Source organism: Momordica charantia, assembly GCF_013281855.1.
Source record: "Momordica charantia cultivar OHB3-1 chromosome 6 unlocalized genomic scaffold, Mcharantia_2.0 BLBB01000006.1, whole genome shotgun sequence".
Classification (NCBI taxonomy): Eukaryota; Viridiplantae; Streptophyta; class Magnoliopsida; order Cucurbitales; family Cucurbitaceae; genus Momordica; species Momordica charantia.
In genome coordinates this window covers 6208049-6235951 of record NW_028275164.1, presented here as the reverse complement: position 1 = coordinate 6235951, position 27903 = coordinate 6208049, and the positions used below count along the sequence as shown (strand labels likewise).

Genomic DNA, 27903 nt, shown 5'->3' with positions numbered 1-27903 from the left:
ATAATTATGAAAAACTATCCCACTGAACTTAAATCAGAGATAATAGACATTATTTCTGACCAAGAGGTCATGAGTTTGAATTCGCAACTTCACTTAATTTACTAAAATCCATGTTTATTTACTAATTTAGATAACTCTTATATATAAAAAAAATTTATTTTTATAATTTGGAGAATAAAAGTTGAGATCGAAAAAATTGCACATATAAAATTCATAGTTCAATATCTATCCTGAAATTAAAAATAATAGATAAATTTAATTTATAATTTTTGTATATAAAATATTAGTATTTATATTATCTACTAATTTAAATAACTAATTCTTAAAAACATTTAATTTAATGTTTTTCTTACCTATAATTTAAATAGATGTTATTTTTAGAAATTAGATAGTGAAGTAGGTAAAAAATGTATTCCTTGTCCCAACCTCGTAGAAAAGTGTCTTCCCTACTTAGGCAGTGCTCTTGTAATGGATCAATTTTATATCTTTAGAATTTTGGCATTTCTTGAAGCCTTTTTTTTTTTAAACAATTATTTGAAGCCATTTTAATTATGGGTTTTTCAACATGAACAATCACCACTATTTTCCACACGCACATAAAAGTACAACCATTAGCTATGAAAAGTAATTCCTTTTCCATATGATTGATCACTTTGACAAAATTTCTCAAATTTTCCTAATAATGTTTACCAATAGTTCCAAGTTCAATTAATATACTAATTTAGATGCTTTTTTAATTTATGATTTCTTCACCGTTCAATAACAAATAAATATATGTAGTCTTTGAAGTTTATGCTCACCAGCAGCCTTGATCCATTAGGTTTTTTCATTTAAAATTCCTAAAACATTGCCATACAAAGAGAATCAAATTGAACAATAACCACTATATTTTAACAATTAATTATGCCCAACATGATGTGAATATGCACAAGTGACATCATTTTATGTTAGTTTTAAAATATTGTTATTTGTTTATATTTTGCAGTAATAAAGAATGGAAGAAGTAAGAAGTATCAGGCCACATCAAATTAGCATGAGTTAGCATGTGCGAACATCTTACTTTTTATAATTGAAAGACGGAAAATAAAGATGCCATTGATTCACCGAAGGTGTATTATTGAATGTGGAGAGTGTGGAAAAGGGGCAAGAGAGACTATTGGAGAAGCGTGTGGGTGGAGGCAGATGACGATTACATTCCAAAAACCAATAAACAAGCATTGATCAGATTTGCCAAGTTGTTCTCACAAGATGGACAAACCCCACCAACCATAGTTAATTAACTTTTTACCTAATTAACTACAATCCATAATTACCTTTTGACAAATTACGGATTGAAGTTAATTAGGTACAAAATTAATTAACTATGGTGGGTGGAAGTCACAACTTCGCAAATCTGATCAATGCTTGTCGATTGGTTTCTGAGCTGTAATCTCATAGTCAATCACTACATCGACACAGTTCTCCAACAGCTAGTTTTACAAGCTACTCCAGAATTGTTCTCAGTCGGCAGCTAGTTTTACAAGCTACTCCAGAATTGTTCTCAGTCGGCAGCTAGTTTTACAAGCTACTCCAGAATTGTTCTCAGTCGCCCGATCCACCGATGCTAAGCTGCCACTGAGCATATCGTCTTAAATATTTGGATTTGAGAACAAAGAGCCTACTATCAGCCATTTGCCAAGGCCAAGTGGAGCGAAGCCTTCCACTCATCTATCACCAACACTACCTATAACTGAATTAGAATTTTTAAGACATGAGAATTATCAAATAATTAATTAATGAAAAACATTAGAAAATTTAGTTAGAAGGTTAAATTGCAACCATTAATAAAATTCAAACGTGCATACATTCTAAATCACATCAAAACTTACAGATTTCTATTGAATAACAAAAAAAAAAAAGAAAAAATGGTAACCAATCATCATCAAAACAAATATTTATAGAAGCTTCAAATTCAATCCCAACATAACATGAGAGAGCTAGCTTGAAAAGACTGAACGGCCGATGTCTCGTGAGCAATTACCACTACATACACAATAATACACCATTCTTAGAAAGACATACAAATTATTATAGTCATTATATTTATTAAAAAACAAATCCCTTTACAGATTTTCGTCCAAAGAAAAAAAAAGTCAGAAGTTCCCTTTCACCCGAAGCTACCCCAAATGTGGAATCAATGATGATGAACAATTAAGAAATACTTTACTCGAAAATAAAAAAAAGTAACACCAGTAACTCAACAAACAGGGATGAATGAAAAATACCTGCAAACTCTTTTTCATCATGCGAAGTATCATGTCTATCAGATCATTTCCAAATTGGTTGGACCATCATCATATAGAAGAATTGATGCCTGCAATAAGAGAAATTAAAATTTTAAAAACACTTCGCTTGCAGACAAAAAAATTCCAAATCAATCAAATTGAGAACAAAACCATATTAAAAAAAAGGGAATAGATAAAATAATAAACAAATATACCTTGTCCCAACCATATTCATTGCAAACAACCGACAAGTTAGTTATTAGTGATTTTTAAAGGACCACATGCATAAAACATAGTCAATTCACCGCTGGATTATGGGACTCTTGTTCAGGAAATATGAAGATGACGGGGAAAGAGATTGCGTTTTGGGACTCTTGTTAACCATATAAGAACATGATATGTTTTGTTGTTTGACCAAATCAAAGAAAATGTAGAAATCTGAGCACAAGGGACAACAACCCCAAGCAGGGCCCAGAACAGAGCAATGATTGATAATGGGGTTAGGATAAACTAGATATACACCAAATAGTTACAATATTCACAAATAATACTTAAAAAGTATGAGAACATATAATCTAGCAGATAAACTGAACATGCACTATTGAGAATACTCAGTCTTGTAGAGTCGAGCATGATGGCCCAAGTCTCAGAGAGAAACTGACTTCAATATATGAACGGTAGAAATTTATGTCACATCAACCAATTTAAGGAGGTTAGTGCTTGTCCTTTAAAAGCAAGAATTAAAGGAAGAGATAATTGGGTGTAAAGCGGTCAACCTGCAAGCGGGAGAGACTGTCTTGAAATGGAATAATCAAACCAGCGCTGTGGCAACCCTCGACATTCTTACCTTCGATTCGATACAGCTAAGACCATGCCGATGGCGCCACTCTAGACATTCTTATCTCCCAGCACCACTCTAGACTTGCACCGCTGTGTATTTGAGTTTCTTCTCAGTCTTTCATTCCAATGGCGCCATCCGCAACCACACTATCAAATTGATGGTGTGGTTGCGGATGAAGTAAGGTTAGGGTTAGGGTTACGGCTAGGGTTTTGAAGTGAAGAAGATGAAGTTGGCAGCAACGAAGTTTATAGGAGAACCGATTGCTTGCCAACTAGACGAACTCGGTAGTTGTGTTTTTGGGCTCCTTAGTTCCAGTACAATTCCTTTTCGGCCCACTAAGAAATTAAAGATATAGAGATATGAAAATTCATCTCTCTTTTCTTTATGTGTTGTGAGTTATTCGAGAAACAACGGGAGAGAGTTTTTTTTATTTATTATTATTATAAATAAATAATGAGTAAAAAGTGTATTTCGCACTACTCAATATATAATTCATATATTATATTGGTTCATAAATTTAAAATAAATATTTTTTTCTACAATTTGGAAAAAAAAAATTAAGTTGTACGTATTTAAAAAATACAAAAAAATAGTATTTTAATTATAGAAAAAACAAAAGACTGAAAGTGTAAACATATTACAAAATTAATAAGTAATTAAGTGGAAAAAAAATCAAAGTTAAAATACTAAGAAATTATAAAAATAACATCAATGTATTGTTTAAAAAGTATTTTCAACTAAATATATAAAACATGAATAAGCAGTACACTTGAAAACTCTTGAAATAGTTTTAAAGAAACAAATTTATCAGATATAAACTTTATATTCCCTAAATCATCAGCAAATTCGAAAAGAAAAATCTAAATTGCTTGTTTTACCCTAAATTACTTATCTAAGACGCCCTCCGTAACCATCGTTTTCTTGATTTTTGTATGGAAGGGCCCACCAAAGAAAAAGTTACTATAAAACTATCATATAGATAAAGATAAATTGCAAGCGTTACTAAAATTCAAACGCATGCGTTTTAAATGACATATATCAAGTCAAGTTTTTATAAAAGCTTCACATTAAATTCAATTCCAAACATTGGAAAGCAGCAACAACAAAAAGATATTAGCCTCCAATCAAGAGGCTCACATATTGTACTAAAAATAATTATATATAGTTAAGAATAAATCAACTAGTTAAACAAATCTTTCCGACAAAAAAATGTTGTAGGTTCAAATCTCACCCTGCTATACTGACAAATATCAGGTCTATCATAACTAGTTCCAATAGGTAGGACCATCATATAGAAGAATTGATGCCTGCGGTTAGGGAAATGAACATTATAAGACCATATATATAATAATAAGAAAAAAGAATAGATAAAATAATAAACAAATATACCTTGTCCCTCCCAACCATATTCCCAAGTTATTAACAAATTTTAAAGGACCGTTTTCATAAAACATCGTAAACACACTGTCTGGGATTCTTATTAAGAAAAACAAAACATAATCAGTTTTGTTGTTTGATAGAGTGATGATTCATAATGGAATTAGGATAGCTTCATGCAAATAACGGAAAAAACAAATAATCTGTTTCAATAAACTGAAAATTAAAATTTGTGTGTATGCTTAAAAAGTAATTGCAGCCACTTTATAAAATTTCGAACAAAAATCGACATGTTCATCATCAAATAATCATAATGGGCAAAAAAAGTTCAAATTAATAAACTAGATATACATAAAAAAGTTACAGTATTATGAGGGCGTAATCTAGCAGATAAATTGACCATGCACAATTGAAAATCCTCAATCTTGTAGTATCGAACATGATGGCCTAAGTCTTAAACAGAAACTCAATAATCAAAAAAAAAACTGACTTCAATAAATGAACATTAGAAATTCATTTTACATCACACAATTTAATCAAGGAAGGTGCAAGAATTCAAGAAAGGGATAATTGGGCGTACAGCGGCCCACCTGCAATGAGGAGAAACTATTTGTGCGTTTATAAGCTTGAATAATTTGAAATTAAAAAATCAAACTTAGATGTGGCTATTATATAGATTTAGGATGCATAATTTCTCACTTATGAAACTACGTACTAACTTGTATTGATCATAACCTTAACCATCAAATACAAACTTCATCTTCTATATATTAAAAAACAAACTACTAGAACTATTTTCCCTACAAAAATGACTAAATCTGTTGTTGTCCCTCTTTAACCCAAGGTATGAGAGTTTTGAAACTCTTTATTACCTATTAATTAAAATATGTCCTCACACATGGTAAAAAAGACCAATCAGGACATAAGGAAACCTTGACTCTTCAAGTTCATAGCTCTTCTTAAAAAGTATAAAAGTTGAGTTGTTGCTTGTATTTACCAATGCCACAAAATAAAGCTTACCCCATTAAAAGTGATTGCTCTTTGAGAAAGAATCTTCATCCTCTAAGGAAAGTCAGTCCTAGTTTGAAGAGCACCTTGTTAGAATACTAGTGTCCCGATGATGTTCAGCAAGTTTCACACATAAAGTTATCAAGTATCACATTTTGACTAATCAAAAAAGCCAGATCACGCTGCCAAAAATTTCAAGAACAAAAACTAATCAAAGCATATTCAGATTATTCTAATTTTATATTGACCAGAAAATTGAAATACAAGATCAAGTAGGACTGCGTTAATTCAACTTAATAAGTTTTAATCTCAATGACACCACCAGAAAATTTGATATTTGAGACCTCATGTTAAAACACATTTTATAAACAGAGTTCGATTTCTTATCAAAAACAAAACAAAAAAACAGAGTGCAAGCATAATTGACCGACTTAAAAACCACACAACCATACAATTCATCCCTACCTCGAATACGCTTAACATTAGTGAACTTCATTTTGTATGAGCACCATCTGGACCTGCGAGTAACCAAATCTCAGGCCGGTAAGTTCCTGCAACGTCTGGCGGAAGTTCGTTGGGAATTGCAGTTCGAAACATTACCCACCACCGAGATTCACGCTTTTCTGGCGTTTTGCAGCCGTCCTGGTTTCAGAGCCACCGCAATAGAAGCAAACTGACTTGGTCAGGACACAGGAGATCGAGTCAATAAAGAAATGGGCGAGCGGGAGAATGAATTTGAAGATAACTGAGTTGCTTGCAAAATGAGCCACCCCAACCTTTTCAGAAATTAAAAAAAAAGTAAGCGACCGCAATTAGAATAGAGCAGCCGACAAAAGAACGAAATAAAAGATAAGTCGATTTTAAGTTAGGGTTTCAAGTTAGTCCCTTTTCCTCTCTGAAATGTACCTATTTAAACACGAATAGGCGAAATAATGATCAATCAAGAACAGAAAAACTTAAGGATCAGTTACGTTTGAAAAATGTTACAAATATCGACAGCGTTTGATCTGGTTCTTGACTTACGCTCTCAAATCTGTCGCAACAATCAGGCTACTTCCTCGCGAGAAGAAAAAACGCCAGCGCAGCAGTTTTAAACTTTAAGCTGCCACATTCCAATCCGAAAAGAAACAACACTGTGATTAAGCAAAAAGAAAACACTAGAAATTAAACCTGAGGAAGACGATAAAGGCAACCCTCGTCGGAGAGAAGTACACAACCAGACTGCAAGGAAACTTTCACGGCAGAGCAGAAGAATGGTAGTGGAGAGGATGATAACGGGCGGTAATGAATTTAAAGGAAACGGATTGCTTGTTGAATACGCGACCTTGGTTGCGGATCTTTTAAGCTTTAAATGGGCTTCTAAAACTAAAGCCCTAACTGGTGGCCTTTGCAGCCCAATAAGCCCAATACTAATCCTAAATAGCCCACTATCAAATTAAAGCAAGGTTATATTAAATATTTTTTAAATTGTCTTATTTTGTCCAAAATATAACTGCCAAAATTAACCTAATTCAGTTGCAAGTTCGATTCTCAACCTCACATGTTGTACTAAAAAAAATGTCTAAAATAACACATGCCAATTACTATTAAACTCATATACTCTGGAAAATTTCCACACTACTGAGTGTAAAATGTCTATTATTATACAACTAGAAAAATATCATATTTTTATAAGTGGGGTCTACATATTTAAAAATAAAACAATCCACATATTTCTACCTCCAGTAAATTCTCTATCTAATTAATTACCAGCTATATTCTATCTTCTTTTTAATGATAAATGCTATCTCTGGCTATTTACTAAATGTGATTTAACTATTTTTTTTCTTTATTAATTGTTATTTTTTTAATTCACTTACTTATTTAGTTATTTCATTCTTCTTTTTCCCTTCTCATTTAATTTTTTTCCTATTATTATACAAAAAAAATATATTTTAAAATTTAGATCACATGTTTAAAAGAAAAAGTTGCCACTTATTTGAAAGTAAAAATTATCTACCATGGTTTGCTTCTCTTTTTTTTTAATAGTACGTTTTTATCTAATTAATGGTTAAATACGACCATTTATCTTGTTAGAACTTAGTTGCAAAAATGTTGTCTTACTTAACTAAACAAATTACTTTAAAAATTAACCAAATTACTTTAAAAATTAACTAAAAGACGAGGTTGTGTAAATTTAAAATTTGGTTAAATAGCAACTTTTTTACCTTTTTATTTATTTTGTTTATTAATTAATGTTTAAAATATTGTATTCTAATTTTTAAAATTTAAAGTCTTTTACTTTAATTTTGTTTACATTTCAAAACTTCTATATTCCATAGTTACATTTTTATGTCAGATAATAAAATTCATCATTATTTTTTTTTAATAAACTTAGCATAAATCAAAATCTGAAATTTTGATTTTACTTCATAAAAACTTCTGTAAAGTAAAATCAAATTTTTAGATTTTAGAGAGCAAACGAAGGATTGATCTTGCTGCTTTATTACTATGAATAAGGAAGGTTTAAGACATTTATCTTGTTTTTTAAAAATTTGTTTGATGAATATCTAATTCATCAATTTGAAGATGTTTTTTTAATTCATAGTTAGCAGGATTAAAATAGTTAAAAGTTTGTGTATAACTTATTAGTATGTAAGACTAGTTATTTAATTAAAAGTTAATAAAAGATTTAAAAGAAAAAAAAATTGATTTGAAGAAACACAAATGAAAATGGACGATTTGTTTTTTTTTTCTATCAAGAAAATGGAGGAAGATATAAGTAAGATATTTGAATAAATTTTAAATAAAAATAAATAAGAAAGTTAAATAGTCACATGTGATTAATGAGAGAGAATTTTCAGTTACAACGGTGAGAAAGGTAGAAATCTGTAGATTATTTTATTTTTAAATATGTGGACCCATTTACAAAGTATATTATTTTTTTATTTGAATAATAATAGACACTTTATATATAGCATACATTAAATGAGAAGACTATGAAAATTCTCCATACCACGGGAGGAATAAAAAATTTTCCGGTATACTGAAATTCTTCACATGAATCAATAAGTTGAGAATTAAAATGTAATTCATAAAGTGATTCTACATTTATAATAAGTATTTGCAAACGTTAAAGAAAATCAAAGTTATACGCACTTAGAAAATACCAAAAGCTACATTGTTAAAAAAAATAAATAAATAACAAAAGACCAATAGCGTAACCATATTAATAAGCCAATAATAAATTATTAATATTAAATAAAATTTATAAGTTAAAATGTTTCTTTAATAAAAAAATTAACTAAATACATACATCATATTTTATATTTACATGTGCAGTTATAATGATAAATATCAAATAAATGAATTAAAAATAATCTTTAAAATAAAGTTTATGTAGAACTCGTTGTTGTTGTTTGTTGTTTCTGTTTTTTTTAATAAAGAAAAACAAATTACATGACTCCATTATCTATGAATTAAAATATGATCAACCAATCTTTTTACTAATGTTTTAGAACAAATGAAAAATGAGAACAAAAAAGAAATTTATTTGGATTGTTTCCAAAATTTCTATAAAATAAAGAAAAATGAATGATATAGCCCCAACATTAATAAATTCATATATTAAAATATGATCAAACAATCTTTTTATTTATGTCTTGGAACAAATAAAAAATAAAAAGAAAAAAGAAAAAACTTGTTTTAGTTGTTTCTGAAATTTCTATACAATTTTGAACATGATCTCAAAAAATGAAAAACAATAAATATAGTTGCAAAATGCTTAAATTTCTTAAGAATAATTAAAACAGGAAACCAGAACATTAACAAGACATAATTTTTAAAAAATGATTATTTTTGAGAAATTGAGATACCTTTCATTTGATTGTACTAATGATGAGTCCAAAATGAATATGCAAAAACCGTAGTGGTTAGGCTTCGACGTCGAAGGCAGGAATTTCTTCCATGCTCAGCAAATGATTCCGCCCCTGATCAAAGATGATCATTTATTTACTTTTTAAACTCAGCAATGCACATCCCTTGATTCATATCTGCTTATGTGATACAAAAATTACATAGTTATACTTGACCTTCGATTTACTACTCCATTCTGTGGAAATGAAACGATAACTCATCCTTCCAACAAGAGATTTCACAAATTCAAAAAGTTATTATCTTAACAAATAAAAAATCATACAGCTTAAAGTCTACAAAAAGATTAAGGCTGTAGGAAACCGTGGCTATCAGAAAGCAAACATTAAGAAGGAATCAGAAGATTAAAGAGCAGTAAGGGTGGCTGTCAGCCGAATTCACAATAACACATACAGATCTCAACATGTAAGCAAAAATCAAAACTAACAATTGGTCTTTAGAACTGAAAAAGGAATCATTGGTTTGTCAACCATTGGTGTAACTACAAAGCCAGGTCAAGTCATGATCAACTAAAAGATAAACAAAATTCCACCATGAAAGCAAAAATGTCCAACTTCCACAAAAATTGATTAAATTTCAAGTTACAATATTCCTGAAAATAAAGTTGGTAGCAAGTGAGGGAAAATGAGGACCTTAGAGATTTGTCTGTCTTCATCATTCAGTATATGTGGTGCACTGCTTCCGGATATGATTCTAAAGAACTGCAAATGGAATGTGTAAATAAGGTTCTTTGTTGTACTGATCTATAGTGGAGGGAAAAGGGAAAACGGTACTTCGTCTAATAAAAGAAAAACCAATGGAGATACATAACAATTAAAATTTTCAAAGAATTACAACTCAAACCGAAATTAGGAAGGCCAAACATTCACTGGTACGTCTTTTCTTTGTTTTTCTTTTTTGAGAACCGGGAGTTAGAACTTTAATTTGCTCTCCTATGCTCAAGAACACTCGATCTCGTCCCAAGGCTCAGACCCGAAATACATCAAGAGCTTTTGATATTAATCTCACCAGAAGATTTGAACTTGACTTCCAAGTCAGTATAACCAAGAGTCATAATGTACCCACAACAGCTATCAACTCTTAGAACATGAAAATAAATTAAACGTTATCTCAAGTCAACGATGAATAAAATATTTAAGAAAATGGTCAAATGAATCGCCTATCATTCATTTGGTACTTCATGATGAAGGATTCAGAAGAAACTCCCGTTGACCATTCTTTAATTTCTCCCCAACTGTTTTATAGTGTAGTTTCAGCCGCTATTTTAGTTACAAAAGCAACATGGCTGATCGATAAGGAGGATTTGCAAGTAGTAGGAATTATTAATGCTTATGTAATTGTCCAACAGGAACATTCTGGGTGAACATTTTAGTGCACCCCTTTGTTTTATTAAGAGTACTGAAATAAAGGTGAGCTAAAAAACTTGACCCAAAAGAAACGGCGCGTCACTTGATGCTTGTATGTCCTTGTGTTTTCTCAAGAGTTATACTCAAACAAACAAAGAAGAAGAAGAATACGTTAGTCAGCAAACATAACTTTAAAAAATAACAAACGCATCAAAATTTCCTAAAAGGAACTTTGTGCATTACTTATTCGGATCACATAAGTCTATGCATTAGAAAATACACCAGAAGTCTATGCAATAGAAAATAAAAAGTTCAAACAAAAAATAATTTACCGATCATGATCAACACAGATATCGATAACAACTTGAAGCTCAAACATAACATATGGAAATATAAAACAAGATAAAATTTAAACGAAAATTTTTAATTCATATATAACTAAGTTATTACCATCCTTCTTAACTCCTCAACTATTTAATTCCTACAAACCAATTAAATCCTTTGAAAATTTTTAACTTGTTTGCAGGTCAATAAATTATATTTGTCCAGTTTTTTTCAACGTCCCTACTACAGTGCACCGAAATGCCAGGGTCGCAAAAGACTCACTGATCAAGACATTAGAGTGGCCACTTCTGCACGGCCGCGGGCTTGGGTTGAAGATCCGGAAGTAGAAATGCTCATGCAATGATTCTGGGAAATTAAACCGACTTGGTCAGGAGATTCCATCAATAAGTATATACGCCAGCGGGCAAGAATCGTGTAGGAAACTGAGAATTGTTTGCAAAACAAGCGACCAAATTCATTTCAAAAATAGAAAATAGGCGAAAATTAGAGCAGCCGGCGAAAGGAAAAAAAAATTAAAGATAAGTCGAGAATTCAAGTTAGGGTTTAAACTTAGGGTTCTCGTTTCCACTCCAATCTGTACCCACAGTATCGACAACTTTCAGTAACGATCGTTTGATTCGAAACAGCCTTTGAATAAAGAGCTGAGAAAGACGATAATGAATGAAAATGCAGCAAAACTTGATATTGAATTCCGATAGTGAATGAAAATGCAGCAACTATAGAACAGAGAGCCGAGAAAGACGATAAAGAAACCTAACCGGAGGGAAGTCTCCGCCAAGAAGAACGACAGTGAAGAATAGGCCAGTGATGTGCGTGGTAACCAACTTATAGAAAACAGACTGCTTGCTAAACACGCTGACCCCGGTTGCTGATCTTTTACGCTTCAAACATCATGGGCTATACTTGGTGAGTTCTCGGCCCATTAAGACCAATACTTCCCCACTCCATGTTGATCAACGATTTATTTAATTTTTCGCTACTTACAATCTTTTAAGTAAATTTGATTACTAAATTATTTTTTAAAAGATAGATTACTTAATTATCATCCACGTTACTCCTAAATAAAATTTAAAATAATATTATAATTTATTATTTTAAGTAAATTTGATTATTTAATTATTTTAAATAATGTTTGTTTAAAAACTATTAACTTCATCGATGAAAAAGAAGATATAAAATTAGAATAAATAATTATACAATATTATAACATCTTTTGTGATAAAAAAAAGTAAAATAAAAATGATAGAAACAAAATGAACAACTATATAAAATAAAAAATAGATGAAAATAGATACCAATAACAAAAAAAATTAGATTTTTCTTGGATCATTTAGAAAAAAAAAACTATAGAAAAATTATCAAATTAATTATTTATTACATGTAATTTTAATAAAATTGATTTGTTTATTTATAATTAATTAATTTCTTCATTTATTTAATATATTTAATTAATAAATAATACATCTTAGAACAGAGAATAAAGATAAAATATATAATATAGTAACTTGAAAGTAGGAATAAATTACTGCAACCACCGGAGGAGTAAATAGAATAAATAGTATTTACTACAGCAAACCCGAATTTATAAAACAATGAAACATTCCCTTTTGAAAACTGGAACCAAACATTCCCTTTTTTACCATCTTGTTGGGGGAGGGATGTAACGGAAAGTAGTTTTCAAATGGCAAGTTCGTTAATAAACAATTTTCGACTAAAATAGGTATTTCGCATGATTCACAGGTTTATGATTAAATTATGATTTATGTTAAAAGAAATTGTTAAAATATAATTCATATATTCATTCTAAATAATAAATAATAAATAAATATTTACTAACATTTAAAAGATAAAAATCAAAAGTATACATATCTATAAAGTAATTAAAAAAACTGCTTTAACATTAATTAAAGGTGGATAAATTGGTCTATTGCACCCCTTTCAATAGTAAAAATTAAACATTCGAACTCTTATAAGTGAAACAGTGAAACATTAGAGTCCTGAACATTAAATATGAATTTTTATATCGTAGAAATGAATCCTTGAATCATAAAAATTAGATATATTTTACCATTACTCAAATTTCCTTCCTTTTACCATTGAAACAATGGAATCGGACCTGGCTCTCCACCCGGCAAACTCCATTCTTCAGTCATCCACATCCGATCTACGCTCTCGTCCGAGATTTGAGAGAGCTAAGTCTCAGATTATTCAAAGTTACAAACGCTTTGTGTTTGGCCCCGAACTTCCTCGACCTTACAAATTCCATAGCATGTACCTGAATCATTTCTCAGAAGATGTACTAAAATTACTTTACCACAGATCAAAGAGAACATTAAAGAAGAACCAAATTAAGTAAGAGATACATAAGATTTTAAACAAAGTTACAAGGGGGTTTAATTAGTTACTAAAATCCTTTTAGATGAAATTGAGAGAAGAAGTCTCACCAATGTTTATCCCTCGATTCATATCCATAGATGTGATACGTAAATGGCATGGTCATACATCACTAAAAGTTCAATGAAAATTGTTTTCGGAAGGTATAACAACAAGTTTATTAATAAACAACTTTCAATGAAAAGAATATATATTTCACATATGATTCCATAAGTTCATTATTAAAAATGATTATGTTAACAAAACTTATTAAATTATGATTCACATATTCGTTCAAAATATAAAACAAATATTTACTAACAGTTAAAACACAAAAGGCAAAACTATACATATTTGTAAAATGCCCAAAAAACTGCGTAACATTGACTAAAAATTAAAAAAAAAAAAAAAAAAGAAGACTTGTAAGTATAAAAATATGAAAAATCCAATAAATAGATATTAGATGAACAATTGGAGTTAAAATATTAAAAACAAGGACCTCCAACACATATATTAAGGGGACACCTTTTGCAATGGACGGATGGTGCATAATTCAAACCATACATATGTAAGTTGGAGATTTCAAATCTGGAAGAATCATTGTTAATCAAAGTCTTAATTAAGTATTAGCAAATAAAAACTTAACAGAAAAAGTTAAACCATCATCATTAAACCAAATAGTTATAAAGCTTTAAAATCAATCCCAATATATGAAAGGATAAAACAAAAAATTAAGAATTCATTTGATAACTATTATGTTTCTCCTTACTCATTTTTAAAATACAATTGTGAAGAAATTATGGGAACAAAAACATCAATTATTTTGTTCCTGGTTCCTCTTCCCAATTTTTTTTTTTTAAAAAAAAAACCTTCTTGACTTAAAGAATACATAATATATATTTCTAACAAAAATTTTAAATATTTAATTAAAAACTAATTTTTATATAAAACTTTTTGTAATTAAAAATGGTAAAAAAAACAAGAAACAAGAAATGGTTACAAACATATTTGTTTAATTTTTCAATTAAAAAAGATGAAAGAAAAAAAAACAGTTTCCATTCTATTATTCTTTGTAGAAAAAAAAAAGAAATAAAAAAAAAGAGTATAAGAAACCACAGCATTACTTCTAAATAAATACAAAAAAATTAGGAAAAGTAAGATCAATAAACTTGAAACCAGCTAGCTGTAACATGAGAGAGCTATCCTGAGAATAAAACTGAAGGGCCCATGTGTGTAAGTAATTACCAAACCATACACAATCAATATCATGCTCCAATCTTAAGAAAACATCCAATTTATACTGCAATTATATCAAAACTTCCCGTCACAGTCTATACAAACTACTTTATCCACAAGAGCAAGGTTCTCATGTTCCAGAAATAATTAAGAAATACTTTTCTCAAAAATAAAAATAAAGAAAAATTAATACCAGTAACTAAACAAAGGAGGATGAAGGAAGAATACCTGCAGGTCCTCTTTCCATCATGGCAAATATAGAAACATCAGAACTAGTTCCAATTGGTTGGACCACCGTATAGAAGAACTGATGCCTGCAGTAATGGAAATTAAAATTTCAATACTATTCTCTTGCAGACAAATAAAAATAATAATAGATAAATAATAAACAAATATACCTTGTCGCAAACATATTCATTGCAAACAAGTCAAAAGTTATAAGTGATTTTGAAAGGACCGTCATCATAAAAACATAGTATCAATTCATCTGGATGATCTGTTCACTTGTTTGACATGCAACACAAAAAAAAAGTAGCATAATAAGAGCACAAGGGACAACAACCCAAGCACGTCATAGTAGAATAGAGCAGTGACGGATGATTGATAACGGAATTAAGATAGCTTCATGCAAAAAAAAAAAAAAAAAAAGTTCTAATTACTTGGCTGTTTCAATATATTTGAAAATTATAATAAAGAGTTCTAATTAAAAAATAAATTAAAATTTGTGTATATGCACCAAAAGTATTGGCAGCAAAGTAAGCACTTTCATGACATTACCATTATTGCTGGTAAACCGCAAAGGAACAAAGGGAACCGCATTATAAGATTTCAAAAAATAAAAATAAAAATTGGCATGTTCAAAATCAAATCATCTTCACAGGGAAGATAGTTCAACTGAATAAACTCGATATACATCAAATAGTTACAGTATTCACAAATAATAATTAGGATGCGAATGACACTTGATGACAAGTATGAGGAGATAATCTCGTTGAGAATCCTCAATCTTGTATTATCGAGCATGATGGCCTAAGTTGTAAACAGAGAATTAAGAATCAGCTATGAACAATAGAAATTCATTTAACATCACACAATTTAAGAAAGGTTAGAGACGACCCTCTAGAAGCGACAATTCAAGGAAGGGATAATTGGATGTAAAGCGGTCCAACTAAAATAAGGAGAAACTTTTTTTTAGTGATTTTAAGCTTGAATAACTTCAAATTGAAAAATAAAACTTAGAATTGGCTAGTATATATATTTAACATACATAAGTTCTCACTTCTCAAGCTACATACTAACTTGAAATTGATCATAGCGACATCTGCAATCTCACTGTTGAGAACTAAATCATGACTCTACAAGTTCATAGCTCTTCCTACAAAATAAAGCTTACCCCATGAGAAGTGCTTGCTCTTTGAGAAGGAATCTTCATCCTCTCTTTCCTCACAGCATCTGGGAGCAAGTCCTAGTTCTGTTCCCTCTTCTATGTCTTCTAAATCCCATAACAGTCGTATTCAAACATAACACAAAATTATAGCAAAATTAGAACAGTAGTTTCCTCATGATGTTCAGATTATTCTAATTTTAGATTAACCAGAAAATTGATATTTGAGACCACATGTTAAAACACATTTTATTTGAAATAGAGTTGAAGCATAATCGACAGACTAAAAACCACCATAACAACACAACTTGTAATTACCTCGAATACGCTCAACAATAATTAACTTCCATAAAAACAACGGTTCCGACCTTTACCCACCCAATGATTCTGAAATTGAGATACCTTACATTATGGTAAACCTCTCTTGCCCTCTTGCTCCATTTGATTGTGCAGATGAGTCGAAAATGGTTACGAGAATGAGAGAGACTATTGTACACTCCATTTGAAATTGATAATTTCTTCCATTCTCTGCAAATGGGTCCACCCTTGATCACAGATGATTATTTTTCTTTTTTTCATTTTTTCTTTTTTCCTTTTTCAATGAACTTCCAGAGATGATTTAAACCAGTGTAGTAAGCTTCAATTTGCCGACGCCCTTCCCATTTTGTGATGGTAACCTAGCGTACCCTAGGAAATCGATCCGTCGAACACTTCAATTCTTGTAAGTGCGGCCACAAATTCAAATTGCCAACGATATAGATATATTAGTGTTAACAAAAAGAATCCAGCATTATATTAATTTGATAAAACATACTTGTCAAAATATTGCACCGTTGTGGCCACTCAAGTTTTCCTCCATTATCTGATTCGTAGAATTTTTACCGCTACGTCGTGGCCCTCCGGCTCACACACACTTCGATTCTCCTTCAACGAAGACCACAGCCACTCTCGTCTCTCTTCACTGCGACGAAAAGAGCCTCTGTTTCTCAGTTCAGAATATTTTTCCGAAATGACATTCAGAATAATATCAAGTTAGGGTTAGGATTAGGGTTAGGGTTAGGGTTTTACAGTGAGGATTTTCTTTCTTTTCGCTCAAGGCTTAGCCATTTGATCTCATCTCCCCTAATACGAAACTTGAAATCTTCCATTCTGAGTCGACGTACAATTGATGGGAAGAAAAATAAAAGAATAGGAAATTGCATTAGGTACGATAGAAAACCCTAGAAAATAGAGAGCTGAGAAAGTGGATAAAGGAACACTTAACGGAGGAAAGAACGCAGCCACGAATGTACGAACTCTCACAGCAAAGCTCGGAAAATGGTGAAGACGACGAAATGGGCGGTAACATATTTATAGCCAACAGGTTAGCTTGCGAAATACGCGAACCCGATTGCGGATTTTTTACGCTTCAAAAAGTTATGGGCTTTTTCCAAATAAAAGCCCAAATTGGTGACTTTTGCGGCCCGTTAAGTCCAATACGTAAAAGATGTTTTATATTAACAACAACTGCAAAATGATAAGCATTTAAGAAATACCCAAAAATTGCAATAATAATTAAAATTAATTACAAAAGCCATAAAGTGTACAAATATTGGAAATAAAAAAGGAATAATAAATATTAAGTGAAAGTCAGAGTTAAAATATTAAATATTTTAAGAAAAATAGTCCCAATAAAATTTTTGAGATATATCTCCAACCAAATAGATGTCCACCCCATATGTAGTACAAAAAAAACTATATTTTTACCATAGAATTGCAAATTTATGATTTTATTATATTAAGTAGGCTTTACTAATTTTAACTCCCTCCATGGCTGTTTCAAAATTACAGTTTATTTAACTTGTTTTAATATTTATTTCATAAACGTAGTAATTTATCCACGTAAAATAAATTTTAAACAATTTCATATATGTGGAAATATATATATAATAAGTCGCTATAAAAAATAATAATCTTATTTTTAAGTAGATAATAATGATCTGAAAAACAAATTTGTATTGATATTTAAAATACACTAAAACATGATAACACCACCTATATATTTATTTGTTTAATTTAAAATATAAAAAAAAGTGTTCCATAATACAAATAATTGTGATATTAAAATATCAAACTTGTAAATATGAGAAATAATTTTAGTAAAACAAGTAAAATAGTAACCAGATTCCGTTTTTTCAAATATAACATTAGAAAAAATGGAGGTCCAATGGTAAAACTACAAATTCACCATTTAATATATATACAATTAATTTACTTTTGGTATAACCATAATATCTACTCAACTTCTAACATGTCTCACAACTGATATACGTATGATAATCATTAATTTACCACGCTTATACAACACATATATATATATGTGATATATATTTGATATGTCTCTAATTTACCATTGATATACCACTGATATTACTATGGGATCTACTGATATGACTTCTTATATGTTTATATGATTTACCACTAATATAACTCTGATATATACTTAATATGCTTCTAATTTACCATTTATATACATCTGATATAACCATTATATCTACTAATATAATTATGATATATTTGTGTTGATATCATACTATTATATCCAATATTTTTTTTCAGATGAAAACAATGGTGCAAGATTTTTTATTTTTTATTTTTTACGTGGACCATGCATGTCTAAAAAGACAAGTTAAAATTTTGATATACTTTATAAATTTAAACAGTTGATATCCCTTATATTTAGAATCTAATTAATATTAATATTGAATAAATAGTAGTGATAATATTAGTATGTTAATCAACAGATTGAAATGATAAACTATAATTTAAACATCTGATATACCACTAAAAATTAAACATTTGATATTGAAATGATAAGCTATAATTTAAACAGCTGATATACAACTAAAAATTAAATATTTGATATACCTTATATTTAATTTATCAGTTGGAAATATATTTAGTATATCATAAATTAAAAGTACATCATATATATATATATATATAATATATATATTATATGTATAATACGTACATTTGATGTATATGAATGGTATATATGATAATGTAAATCATGGTACATCTGATACTGTATATTAGGGGTACATCGAATATATGTCGGAAGTATATCAGAGTTACATCGAATGTATATTATATATAGTTTTGATGTGTATCATATACAAATTTACATCACATATAGATTTGATGTATGATATACATCATATATAAATTAGATGTATATCAGATAGATATATATATATATATATATATATATATATATATATATATATATCATAAGGGTAAAATTGTAAAAATAAAAATTCAATATTTTGTTATATTTAAAATTTTTGAAAAGCTGGTGATATTTTTTGAAATACATAAAATATTGCTACAAAATAAATGTTTTTTTAAATACATACATTACCTAGCGAATATCATTAACAATTAACAGTGGCTTACGTTTTAAACAGGTTTTTCAAAATAAAAAACAATAAAACCAAATTTACATAACAAAATAATGGAATATTTGCAATATATTTAAAATAATATATTAATAAATTCATATTATAAAAAAATTACCATAAAATTTTGCATAAAAAAAATTATAAACCCATATTATATATGGGGAGAGAGATATTTTAATCAAGTCATTACAATTTGTTTTTCTATTATGAATTAAGTGGGAAATAATAATTTTCAAATTTTATTCGTGGAGTTTGGGCTTACATTTCCACTCTGCCGCCCAGACCGCATATAAAGCCCAATGGATAAAAAAGAGTATAAATTCTCGCCAAAGCTAGGGTTTTGCTGCTTGTTGCTGCATCGACTGCTGCATCGCCTCAAACCCTAGCAAGTATCTCTCGATCTACCGTCCTTGTTCGTCTTGCTTATATTTTGTTTTCGTTCCCGAGGTCAATCCCTGGAAATTTGTTGTATTATTGTTCTTATTATTCATGATTTCTATCAACTGATTTCAGGTTTGATTGAAGAAGCAGACTGCAGATATGGTTGAGAAAACGAAGGGAAGGAAGGAGGAGGTGGTTTCGAGAGAGTACACCATCAATCTACACAAGCGTTTGCATGGATGGTACCTACTCATTCTTACTTTTTCTTCCTGGTCTCAATTCATATTGTTATCGATTTCAATGCTGGATTCCACTCTGATTATGACACCCTACATAAATAGAACAAATTCATGCCGCGGCTAATTTTTTTTTTCACTCATTCCTCGCTAGTAATCATTGTTAGTTGCGTATTATGGCCAGAGATCTCAGTTGCTTATGTTTTGAAACTAATATCTCCAATCTGATACTTTTTTCTCGCGATTTTAGTTATAAATTAGGGAATTGTCAACTGGTACATGGTATGTCAATGTGCTTATTTTTGTGTTCATTGTGGAATTTATATAAGAGGAGCTTTAAGAACGCATATCAGCTGATCATGGAATAATAGAGCGTACTGGTAGTGAATTGGCCGTGGAGATTATTGAAGATGGATATGAGATCCAGAAGAGAGATGATAGCAAAATGTTGGAGAATTGTTAAATAAATTTATACAATGGAAGATTAATAGAAAGATAGTTTGCTATTGGGTATTGGGTACTAGTAACTTTCACTTGGTTCCCATCGGAGGAAGAAATATTAGATGTCTGTACTGTATGTGTTGTGTAATAATAGCAGAAACTGGCTGGAGGCCCCCAGGGGCAGCACGGTTGGTAGGCTTGGGGTCTATTGGTTATACTTGTTTAGAGGTCTCAAGTTCGAGTCATCCGTTGAGCTTAATATCAAAAATCTTTGATGTCTCGTGAGTCTAGGCCTTGAGGCGGGTGTGGGTGCCCTTGGGTACAAGGGAGCAAAGCTGCGACTTCCGTTATCAGAAGAAAAAGAAAGAAAAACTTGGCTGGTGGGATGTTTTATGTGTTGTTTCTTCTCTCACCATCCATGTTGTGTTATTAGTTTAACATCTTTACATCTGTAGTTTTCCCCCTAATTTCTTTCCATCATTATTTTCATTTACAACTGGAAGAATTTTTTGTTTGTACCAATTTCGAATACAAAATTACGTATTTCGCGAACGTTCCAATTCTGTAGTTCTCATGCATTACTGGAATTCTAAATGACAGTACCTTCAAGAAGAAGGCTCCCAATGCCATTAAGGAAATCAGAAAGTTTGCAGAGAAAGCAATGGGAACGAAGGACGTCAGGGTGGACGTGAAATTGAACAAGCACATCTGGAGCAGAGGAATTCGAAGTGTTCCGAGGAGAATTAGAGTTCGCATTGCACGCAAGAGGAACGATGATGAGGATGCAAAGGAAGAATTGTATTCTCTTGTTACTGTTGCAGAAATCCCAGCAGAAGGTTTGAAAGGATTAGGGACGAAGGTCATTGATGAAGAAGATTGATCTCATACCATTTGCCTTCTTGTTTCTCTGGTATTTGAAGCTTTTGGCAAATTTTTGTCCTAAATTTCTTTGAGAGTTATCTGTCATTGTCCTCCGATCGGTGCACTTGTTTATTTTACTTTCAATCCCAGTGGAAGAAGCTCTTTTTAGTTATGTTAGTGTTTGCTTAATCGTGTTTTGACTTGAGTGTTTTTTCTGTTACACTTGATTATTGGCATCAATTTCACCTTCCATTAATGAACTTGTTTATTATTTAACACTTATTTTCACTTACTATTGCAGATTTAACTAATTTCATCATTTATTGAATATAAATCACAATCAAACTTGAGTTTAGTCGTTAACACACACCACTTATATGGTTTCTTCATACATTCAGTCTGGGGCTTATCGTGGACCAACGAAATGCTAACGAAGGTCATTGATGACCATTTCCTCTTTCTCTCTCTTCCCCCTTCTTCTCTCCGATCGTTTTCCCTCCCCCAGTCTCTCCTCCCTTTACAAAATATCTTTCCATGAAAACCAACTTCAGAGATGTTTACTGCTTGAAAACCAACTTCCTCTTTTCTTCTCGTCTCTACACGACTTCTAAGGTTCAATATTCAAACTATACTTGGAAACTTCTCTATCATTCAACTTACTCATCAATTTTTTATGGTTTGTGAAGTGAAGAGTTAACTTGGAAAGGACTCATCAATTTTTTATGGTTTGTGAAGTGAAGAGTTAACTTGGAAAGGACTTTAGGGTTGATGACGACAAATTAACAGTGAATCATTTTGCCATTTTATAAGTTATTATATGTAAGTGGATCAATACGAATTGAAATCAACTTAAAATTTACAAATAGAAGTCATGGATTGATATTTACTGTATAAAAAAATTTCATACAAATAAAAATCATACGAAATTTATAAAATATCAAACTCACCATTGCCACATCAACATTCAATTTTAACTTCAGATATCACTTTTTGAAATTTAGAGACCAAATCGAAACCTATCCTCAAACTCATAGACCAAAAATGTATTTTACCCTACATACTTTTCTTATTTTGCTCTTTACACACTTTTCCTCTCCTTCCGAGAACAAAACAGCACGATTCTACCATTACAAAAATAAAGGAGGATATACTTTACCTTGGAGGTAACTTTCAGGTTTCACATCATGTTTATACATGTATTAAGCTGGTTTTATAAATTAGGCCATCAACATAAGAAACAAACATGTCAGTGACCTGAAACAGTTTTACAGGACATGATCGATCAATAACATTTAGTTTATAAAGTTATGCCTATTTATAATTTTTTTAATTGTTATCTAATCCATTTTCAAAATTAATTTTGAATCATATCTAGAATGGAACAACTAAAATCAAATTCCCTTTTTTTCCTTGAGAGTTAAAAAAAGATTTTAGAAGCACTTGTAAAAAGTGAAAAACTAAAGAAAAGATAGTTGACGTAGTTCTAAGTTCTAACTTACAAGTAGATATGAAAAACAAAAAAATCCCTGCCACCACATAATACACAGGACTGTAACGTTTAAACTGAGGTCAGGCCAGTTTTCAGTTAGCTTTATAAGAATACATGTAGCCTCTAAGTTTTCTTATCTCCTCTGATGATTCAGCTAGCAAATGATCTACATACAAACATATTCCTGCCCCACTGCAATAAACACAAGCGTAAGCATGAAGTGAGTTCCAAAGTACATAAACGTAAACGAAAAATGTGAGAGAACCATATCATTTTTCAGGAACTACCAGAGAGGACCAAAAGGAAGCCAGATAACATCCCATCGAAACTTAGGCAAACTGCAACAAAAATGAAACATTGCAAACTGTAAATTCATCGATTCAGATCGCCCTTATTAAGTGACACCAACAGTTATCACAAAGTGACCGAAAAGAAAAATTCATTGGAAGAGACATATGATAGATACTTTTATTCTGTTATTTTCGCACATTATGTCTAGATTTTTCTTTGCTTAATATATCTCTTCTATTATTTACCAGTCCGATTCTAAGTTTGTTGCTCAACTGACATGGTGTTGGAAGACCCCTCTTTCCTACTAGAAGATATACTTATACATATGTACTTACATACATATATGAACTAGACACATGAAATCGGAATAGATCACTGTTCACAACATTCTGCTCTATAGGAAAATGAGTAAAAGAACCAAAACAACTGACAACAGATTAGGAAAACGAAAAGGATTATAGATGACAAGTAAAAGCCATACACTATACATCTTCATTAAGTAGCATAACTTTGACAAAATGGTTAAATATCGAAGAATTACACTGGAATAAAACTCACCAAGTAACAGACACAATCAATAGACAAAAAAGACTATGAGAGTTTTCCTACAATACCTCATCATAAAATGTAACCAGAAAACAGAGAGTGGGATGCCAATTAAGAATGAGCACCACAGCCATCGCCGGTGGTAATTTGACTTACTAATAATCCCAATGATCGAAAATGAACACGCTAAAATAGCAACCCAATCTGTAGAATTTCAATTCTTAGTATTAGCAAGATTCCAACAGAGCGTGAAAGCATATAACTTAAAGACATGGCATGGCTACAGTTCAACACATTTCACAGCCAGCAATAGAACTCTGAAATGAACTTGGCCCTTGGAGTGTTTGGATATGGATGGCGCCTTTTTGTACTTCATTGAAGTGGTGAGAATCAAACATGAAAAAACGAGTTGAAACCAATGTAGAAATTTGTAAGACAAACCTGCAGCTATAATCATCCTTGAGTCGACCTCCTCCATGAAGTAAGCATGATAACGCTGCAGTGGAAAAAAAAAACAAAATAAAAGGTAGTGCATCTGTAGAATGCAAACGATGGAACCAAGAGCATAAACTCAATGCATCCTTTACAATACTGTGTCTATAACTAAAGCATATAGAAGTAAAACAATGAAATTGGAGTGAAGCTCTTCGAAGAAGTTTCAATTTCGTGATAAGAATTTAATTCAACAAGAAGACTTGCTTTCATACTTCTTTAAAATATAAACACCATCTTAATATCTCAAAATAATGCATTCAAGAGCAACAACATGGATGGATAAGATTCTCAGGAAAACTAGCATACCAGTTCCCATGGGGATGAAACCTGCTCGACGATGGAGTAAAGAAGAAAAGCCGCGAAGCAAAAGAGAAATGCTACAAACACAGTCTGACGAACAATCGAGCACAGAGAAGAGCAATCAGAAACGAGATTCCATAATTTTCTTAGAATGAAGAGAAATTAGGACAAAACCGCTGGAGAATATTCAGCCGTACCATACCCGCCAAAAAAAACTCTGTTGTGCGTTTGCCCTTTCGAACGAACGAACCATCTCCTCTTGTTCTGTAAATCAAAAACCGAATTAGGTTGAGAGCATTCGAGCCTACGATCAAATTTCAGTAACTGGACGAGAATCGTCAACGTATGCGAATTAAATTCCGATGAGAGATTACCTTGGCTGTCGATGGGACGGGAATCGTCGCTGAACGGATCATCCCGAGTGGGAAGAGACAACACATCTTCCCGAGATTTCGTCCATATTCTAGTAAACCTCTTGATCGCCATATTGAACCTTTGAACGGAAGGAGAGAACGAAGAACAACAATTGGGAGCGGAACAACGCCGGATAGTATGAATTAGGGTTCTGTAATTGAAGATTGAACCATCAAGCCATCAAGGTTAGGGTTTCCGATCGACCGATCGATCGTCCGTTAATTCCACCATATGCTCGATTTCAGTCTGATTATGGCAGCAACCCTAGATCAGTCATGAGAGAGAATGGGGAGAGTTGTAACGGTATTTCGACTACTGTCAGCAACTGAAAACGACGTCGTTGTCTTGTTTGACCAGTCAAATGAGACTTCATCAAGGAGCCCAACTAGGCGTTCGTCTGGTTTTGCCCCATTTTCATATGGGCCCCTAGGAGGCCCAAAATTAAGTTGGGTCGCGGGAGAGTTTTTCAAACTTTGAAGGTAAATTTAAATTTGCGGACATCTCAGATAAACAGTATTGGAAGTCTGCCACAAAATTCTGGTAGTGCTCATGGCTCAGAAATTTTAAAGCTCCACGCGCCTTTGTCTACAAAATCGACACGTCAAAGATCTTGAATTGCATTTCCGTCGAAACCAGAATTCTGAGGTGTTTCCTCCGACATGAAGGAAAAATTTAACATCGTTCTTGGAATTAGGTAACTGAGAAGGGGAAGAAGAGGCATAATTGGCCTTTACATCGTCGATTGAAGGTGGATTACCGGTTGATTTAGCTCTAGATATTGATTGCAACCTCAATTCTTTCTCAGCGTCTTCATATTCTTCATCTTCTTCCACTTCCTTGTACAAATTTCAACTCGACAAATTCTACCGTCAGAGAAGTTGTTGAAGTCGACATCAATCTTGGTGATGGTGAGGGAAATTGAATCCCTGGCTAGATTTAGAGATTGAACAAAAGCTCTCCATCGTACTGATGTAGTCAAATCGTACAAGTTGTTTTGGAATTTTCAAATAGATTCAATTCTTTTAATTTTGAGGGTTTAATTTTTACAAAAATTCAGGGTGTAATTTTCTAATTTGTGAAAGTTTAAGAGTTTGATTTTTACTTGTAAAATTTCAGGGTCTAATTTTTTCATTTTTAAAAGTTCGAAGTTTTAATTTAAATTGAAAGTTCAGAGGGGTGTTATTGTGACAACTATTATAGTTCATAGTGGTTTTTGCAATTTGCCATAATTTATTCTTCTCATTTTGTTTTTCTTATGTAACTGATTTCTTCTATGCGTTATAGAATATACATTGTATATTATATACCAAACTAATGAGTTATACAGTATATATCATATATAGTGTGGTTATGTCAAACGCATAGCCCAACGATGATTTAACACACACATATATCTACTAGTTAATATCACGCACGTGTATTGCACGTGATTTTAAATATTTTAATATAATATTTCTAATATTTAACATATAGAATGACAACTAAACCGAATTTTTAAATGGTACTAATATTTAGTTTTTCAAATAAAATATGTTAGTATTGGTTGATATTTTCTATAAAAAATACAGTATTCCAGCTAAAAAATAAGACAATAAAATAAGATGGGTAGAAAACATTTAATATGATCTAAATTTGAAATAATAAATGTGGTTATCAACTTTTAATTAAAAATATTTTTATAATTTTAAAAATAAGTAAATCTAAGACATGATAAATTAAATCAAATTATGTAACTAAATATCCAAACAATGAAATTATTTGTCAGATAGTCAAAATTATAATAGGAAGAAATAAAATTGACCGTTTATCACTCTTAAACTACTTTTTAAAATTGAAAATTGACAAATCAAATATCATTTTTTTTATTTTTAAAATGATAAATATAAGTGATATTGTACCTTTAAAATATAAAAATAAAATCTCAAATAAGAGAAATTAAATAATTGAAATTTTAGAAAGAAACTGAATAATGCATACTACCATGAAATCATTAAAAAAATATGGGATAAAAATAAAATAGGAACAAAACATATTAAGATAAATATGAAAAATAATACTAAAATATAACATGAATATATTTTAAAGTTTGAAAAAAGAATAACTAAATATTAAATTAAACTTGAAAAGAACATTAACCAAATATTAAAACACGAAGGTATCATGAATATATATAATTGAAAATAATCTACATAAAAAGATTAAAATAATCTAAAAAAAACTAAAAGTTAAATCCTAACATGAATGCATACTTTTATACTCTGCCTAGATTAAATAGATTTTGGAATTCAAATAGTACAAAATTAAAAAATATAAACACATAATCTAAAAGTAATTAAGATAATAGTAACTACCTACATCAGTCTAGGAAATAGATACTCAATACAAATTTAACATCAATTTAAAAATCCAAAAATTAAAATTAATAAATACAATATATATATTTTTTAAATCTCAGCATTCGATGAAGATGGATGTTTTTTCAGCAGACGAAATACAAATATTAAATATAATTTTATAGTGATCAAAAACAAATAATTAAAGAGAAAACAACAATTATCTGTTTATAAAAAAACTACTCAAAATATGATAACAATACAATAATTTACATAAATTTATAAAACATAACCCTCCTAATTCACATCAATTTTTATACTTTATCTCGCTAAAATTAATTTTTATATTCACAAATCTTGATTTTGGCATGCTTCGTTTCCCCTACGAAAAACAAAAACTTTTAATTTTCAATCCTTTTGTAAATGTATGAGTTCTTTGGTAAAAGAAAGATTTTTGTAGACATTTTATGGGAATGAAGATATGAGTTTTTAATTTACACTATTTCCAGAACAGTCATACCTCATCAACGGACTGCTTCTATAAATAGTTTGTAAAGGAATAATAGTCATACCTTTTCAACGTACTA

At 30.7% G+C, this 27903-nt stretch overlaps 2 protein-coding genes and 1 long non-coding RNA gene across 54 annotated transcripts; 1 reads left to right on the top strand and 2 right to left on the bottom strand.

The window, feature by feature from the left end:
- Positions 1-1095: 1095 nt before the first annotated feature.
- On the bottom strand, positions 1096-17425 carry LOC111014497 (uncharacterized). Of its 50 annotated transcripts, none has more exons than XR_015791377.1 (18): positions 17155-17425; positions 16901-17047; positions 16489-16804; positions 16096-16194; positions 15101-15205; positions 14931-15016; positions 11852-13368; positions 11355-11734; positions 9561-10103; positions 9345-9458; positions 6514-6623; positions 6091-6266; positions 5956-6008; positions 5503-5672; positions 4337-4412; positions 3041-3440; positions 2265-2353; positions 1096-1729 (listed from the first exon to the last, which is right to left on the bottom strand). It is a non-coding gene; the product is annotated as an uncharacterized LOC111014497 (long non-coding RNA). The 50 variants fall into 50 exon arrangements; XR_015791381.1 differs by having other exon boundaries at positions 5503-5560; XR_015791375.1 differs by having other exon boundaries at positions 6095-6266.
- Positions 17426-19785: 2360 nt separating this feature from the next.
- Positions 19786-21708, top strand: LOC111014586 (large ribosomal subunit protein eL31). Of its 3 annotated transcripts, none has more exons than XM_022289377.2 (3): positions 19786-19918; positions 20043-20152; positions 21188-21708. In XM_022289377.2, the coding sequence occupies exons 2-3, from the start codon at positions 20070-20072 to the stop codon at positions 21465-21467; spliced, it is 363 nt and encodes a 120-aa protein (XP_022145069.1). In that variant the 5' UTR covers positions 19786-19918; positions 20043-20069; the 3' UTR covers positions 21468-21708. The 3 variants fall into 3 exon arrangements, with proteins under 3 accessions (XP_022145069.1, XP_022145071.1, XP_022145070.1); XM_022289379.2 differs by having other exon boundaries at positions 19880-19914; XM_022289378.2 differs by having other exon boundaries at positions 19918-19941.
- Positions 21709-22888: 1180 nt separating this feature from the next.
- On the bottom strand, positions 22889-25271 carry LOC111014409 (histone-lysine N-methyltransferase). Its single transcript, XM_022289125.2, has 7 exons — positions 24944-25271; positions 24772-24833; positions 24576-24659; positions 24216-24270; positions 23843-23978; positions 23225-23275; positions 22889-23129 (listed from the first exon to the last, which is right to left on the bottom strand). The coding sequence occupies exons 1-7, from the start codon at positions 25053-25055 to the stop codon at positions 23030-23032; spliced, it is 600 nt and encodes a 199-aa protein (XP_022144817.1). The 5' UTR covers positions 25056-25271; the 3' UTR covers positions 22889-23029.
- Positions 25272-27903: the final 2632 nt, after the last annotated feature.

Excerpts from the sequence above, each read along its gene's own strand:
- LOC111014586 (XM_022289377.2), top strand. The coding sequence starts at position 20,070 with ATGGTTGAGAAAACGAAGGGAAGGAAGGAGGAGGTGGTTTCGAGAGAG. Across the intron at positions 20,153-21,187 it reads CACAAGCGTTTGCATGGATG|TACCTTCAAGAAGAAGGCTC; the intron begins GTACCTACTCAT and ends TCTAAATGACAG.
- LOC111014409 (XM_022289125.2), bottom strand. The coding sequence starts at position 25,055 with ATGGCGATCAAGAGGTTTACTAGAATATGGACGAAATCTCGGGAAGAT. Across the intron at positions 24,834-24,943 it reads CCGTCCCATCGACAGCCAAG|AACAAGAGGAGATGGTTCGT; the intron begins GTAATCTCTCAT and ends TTTGATTTACAG. Across the intron at positions 24,660-24,771 it reads AACAGAGTTTTTTTTGGCGG|ACTGTGTTTGTAGCATTTCT; the intron begins GTATGGTACGGC and ends ATTGTTCGTCAG.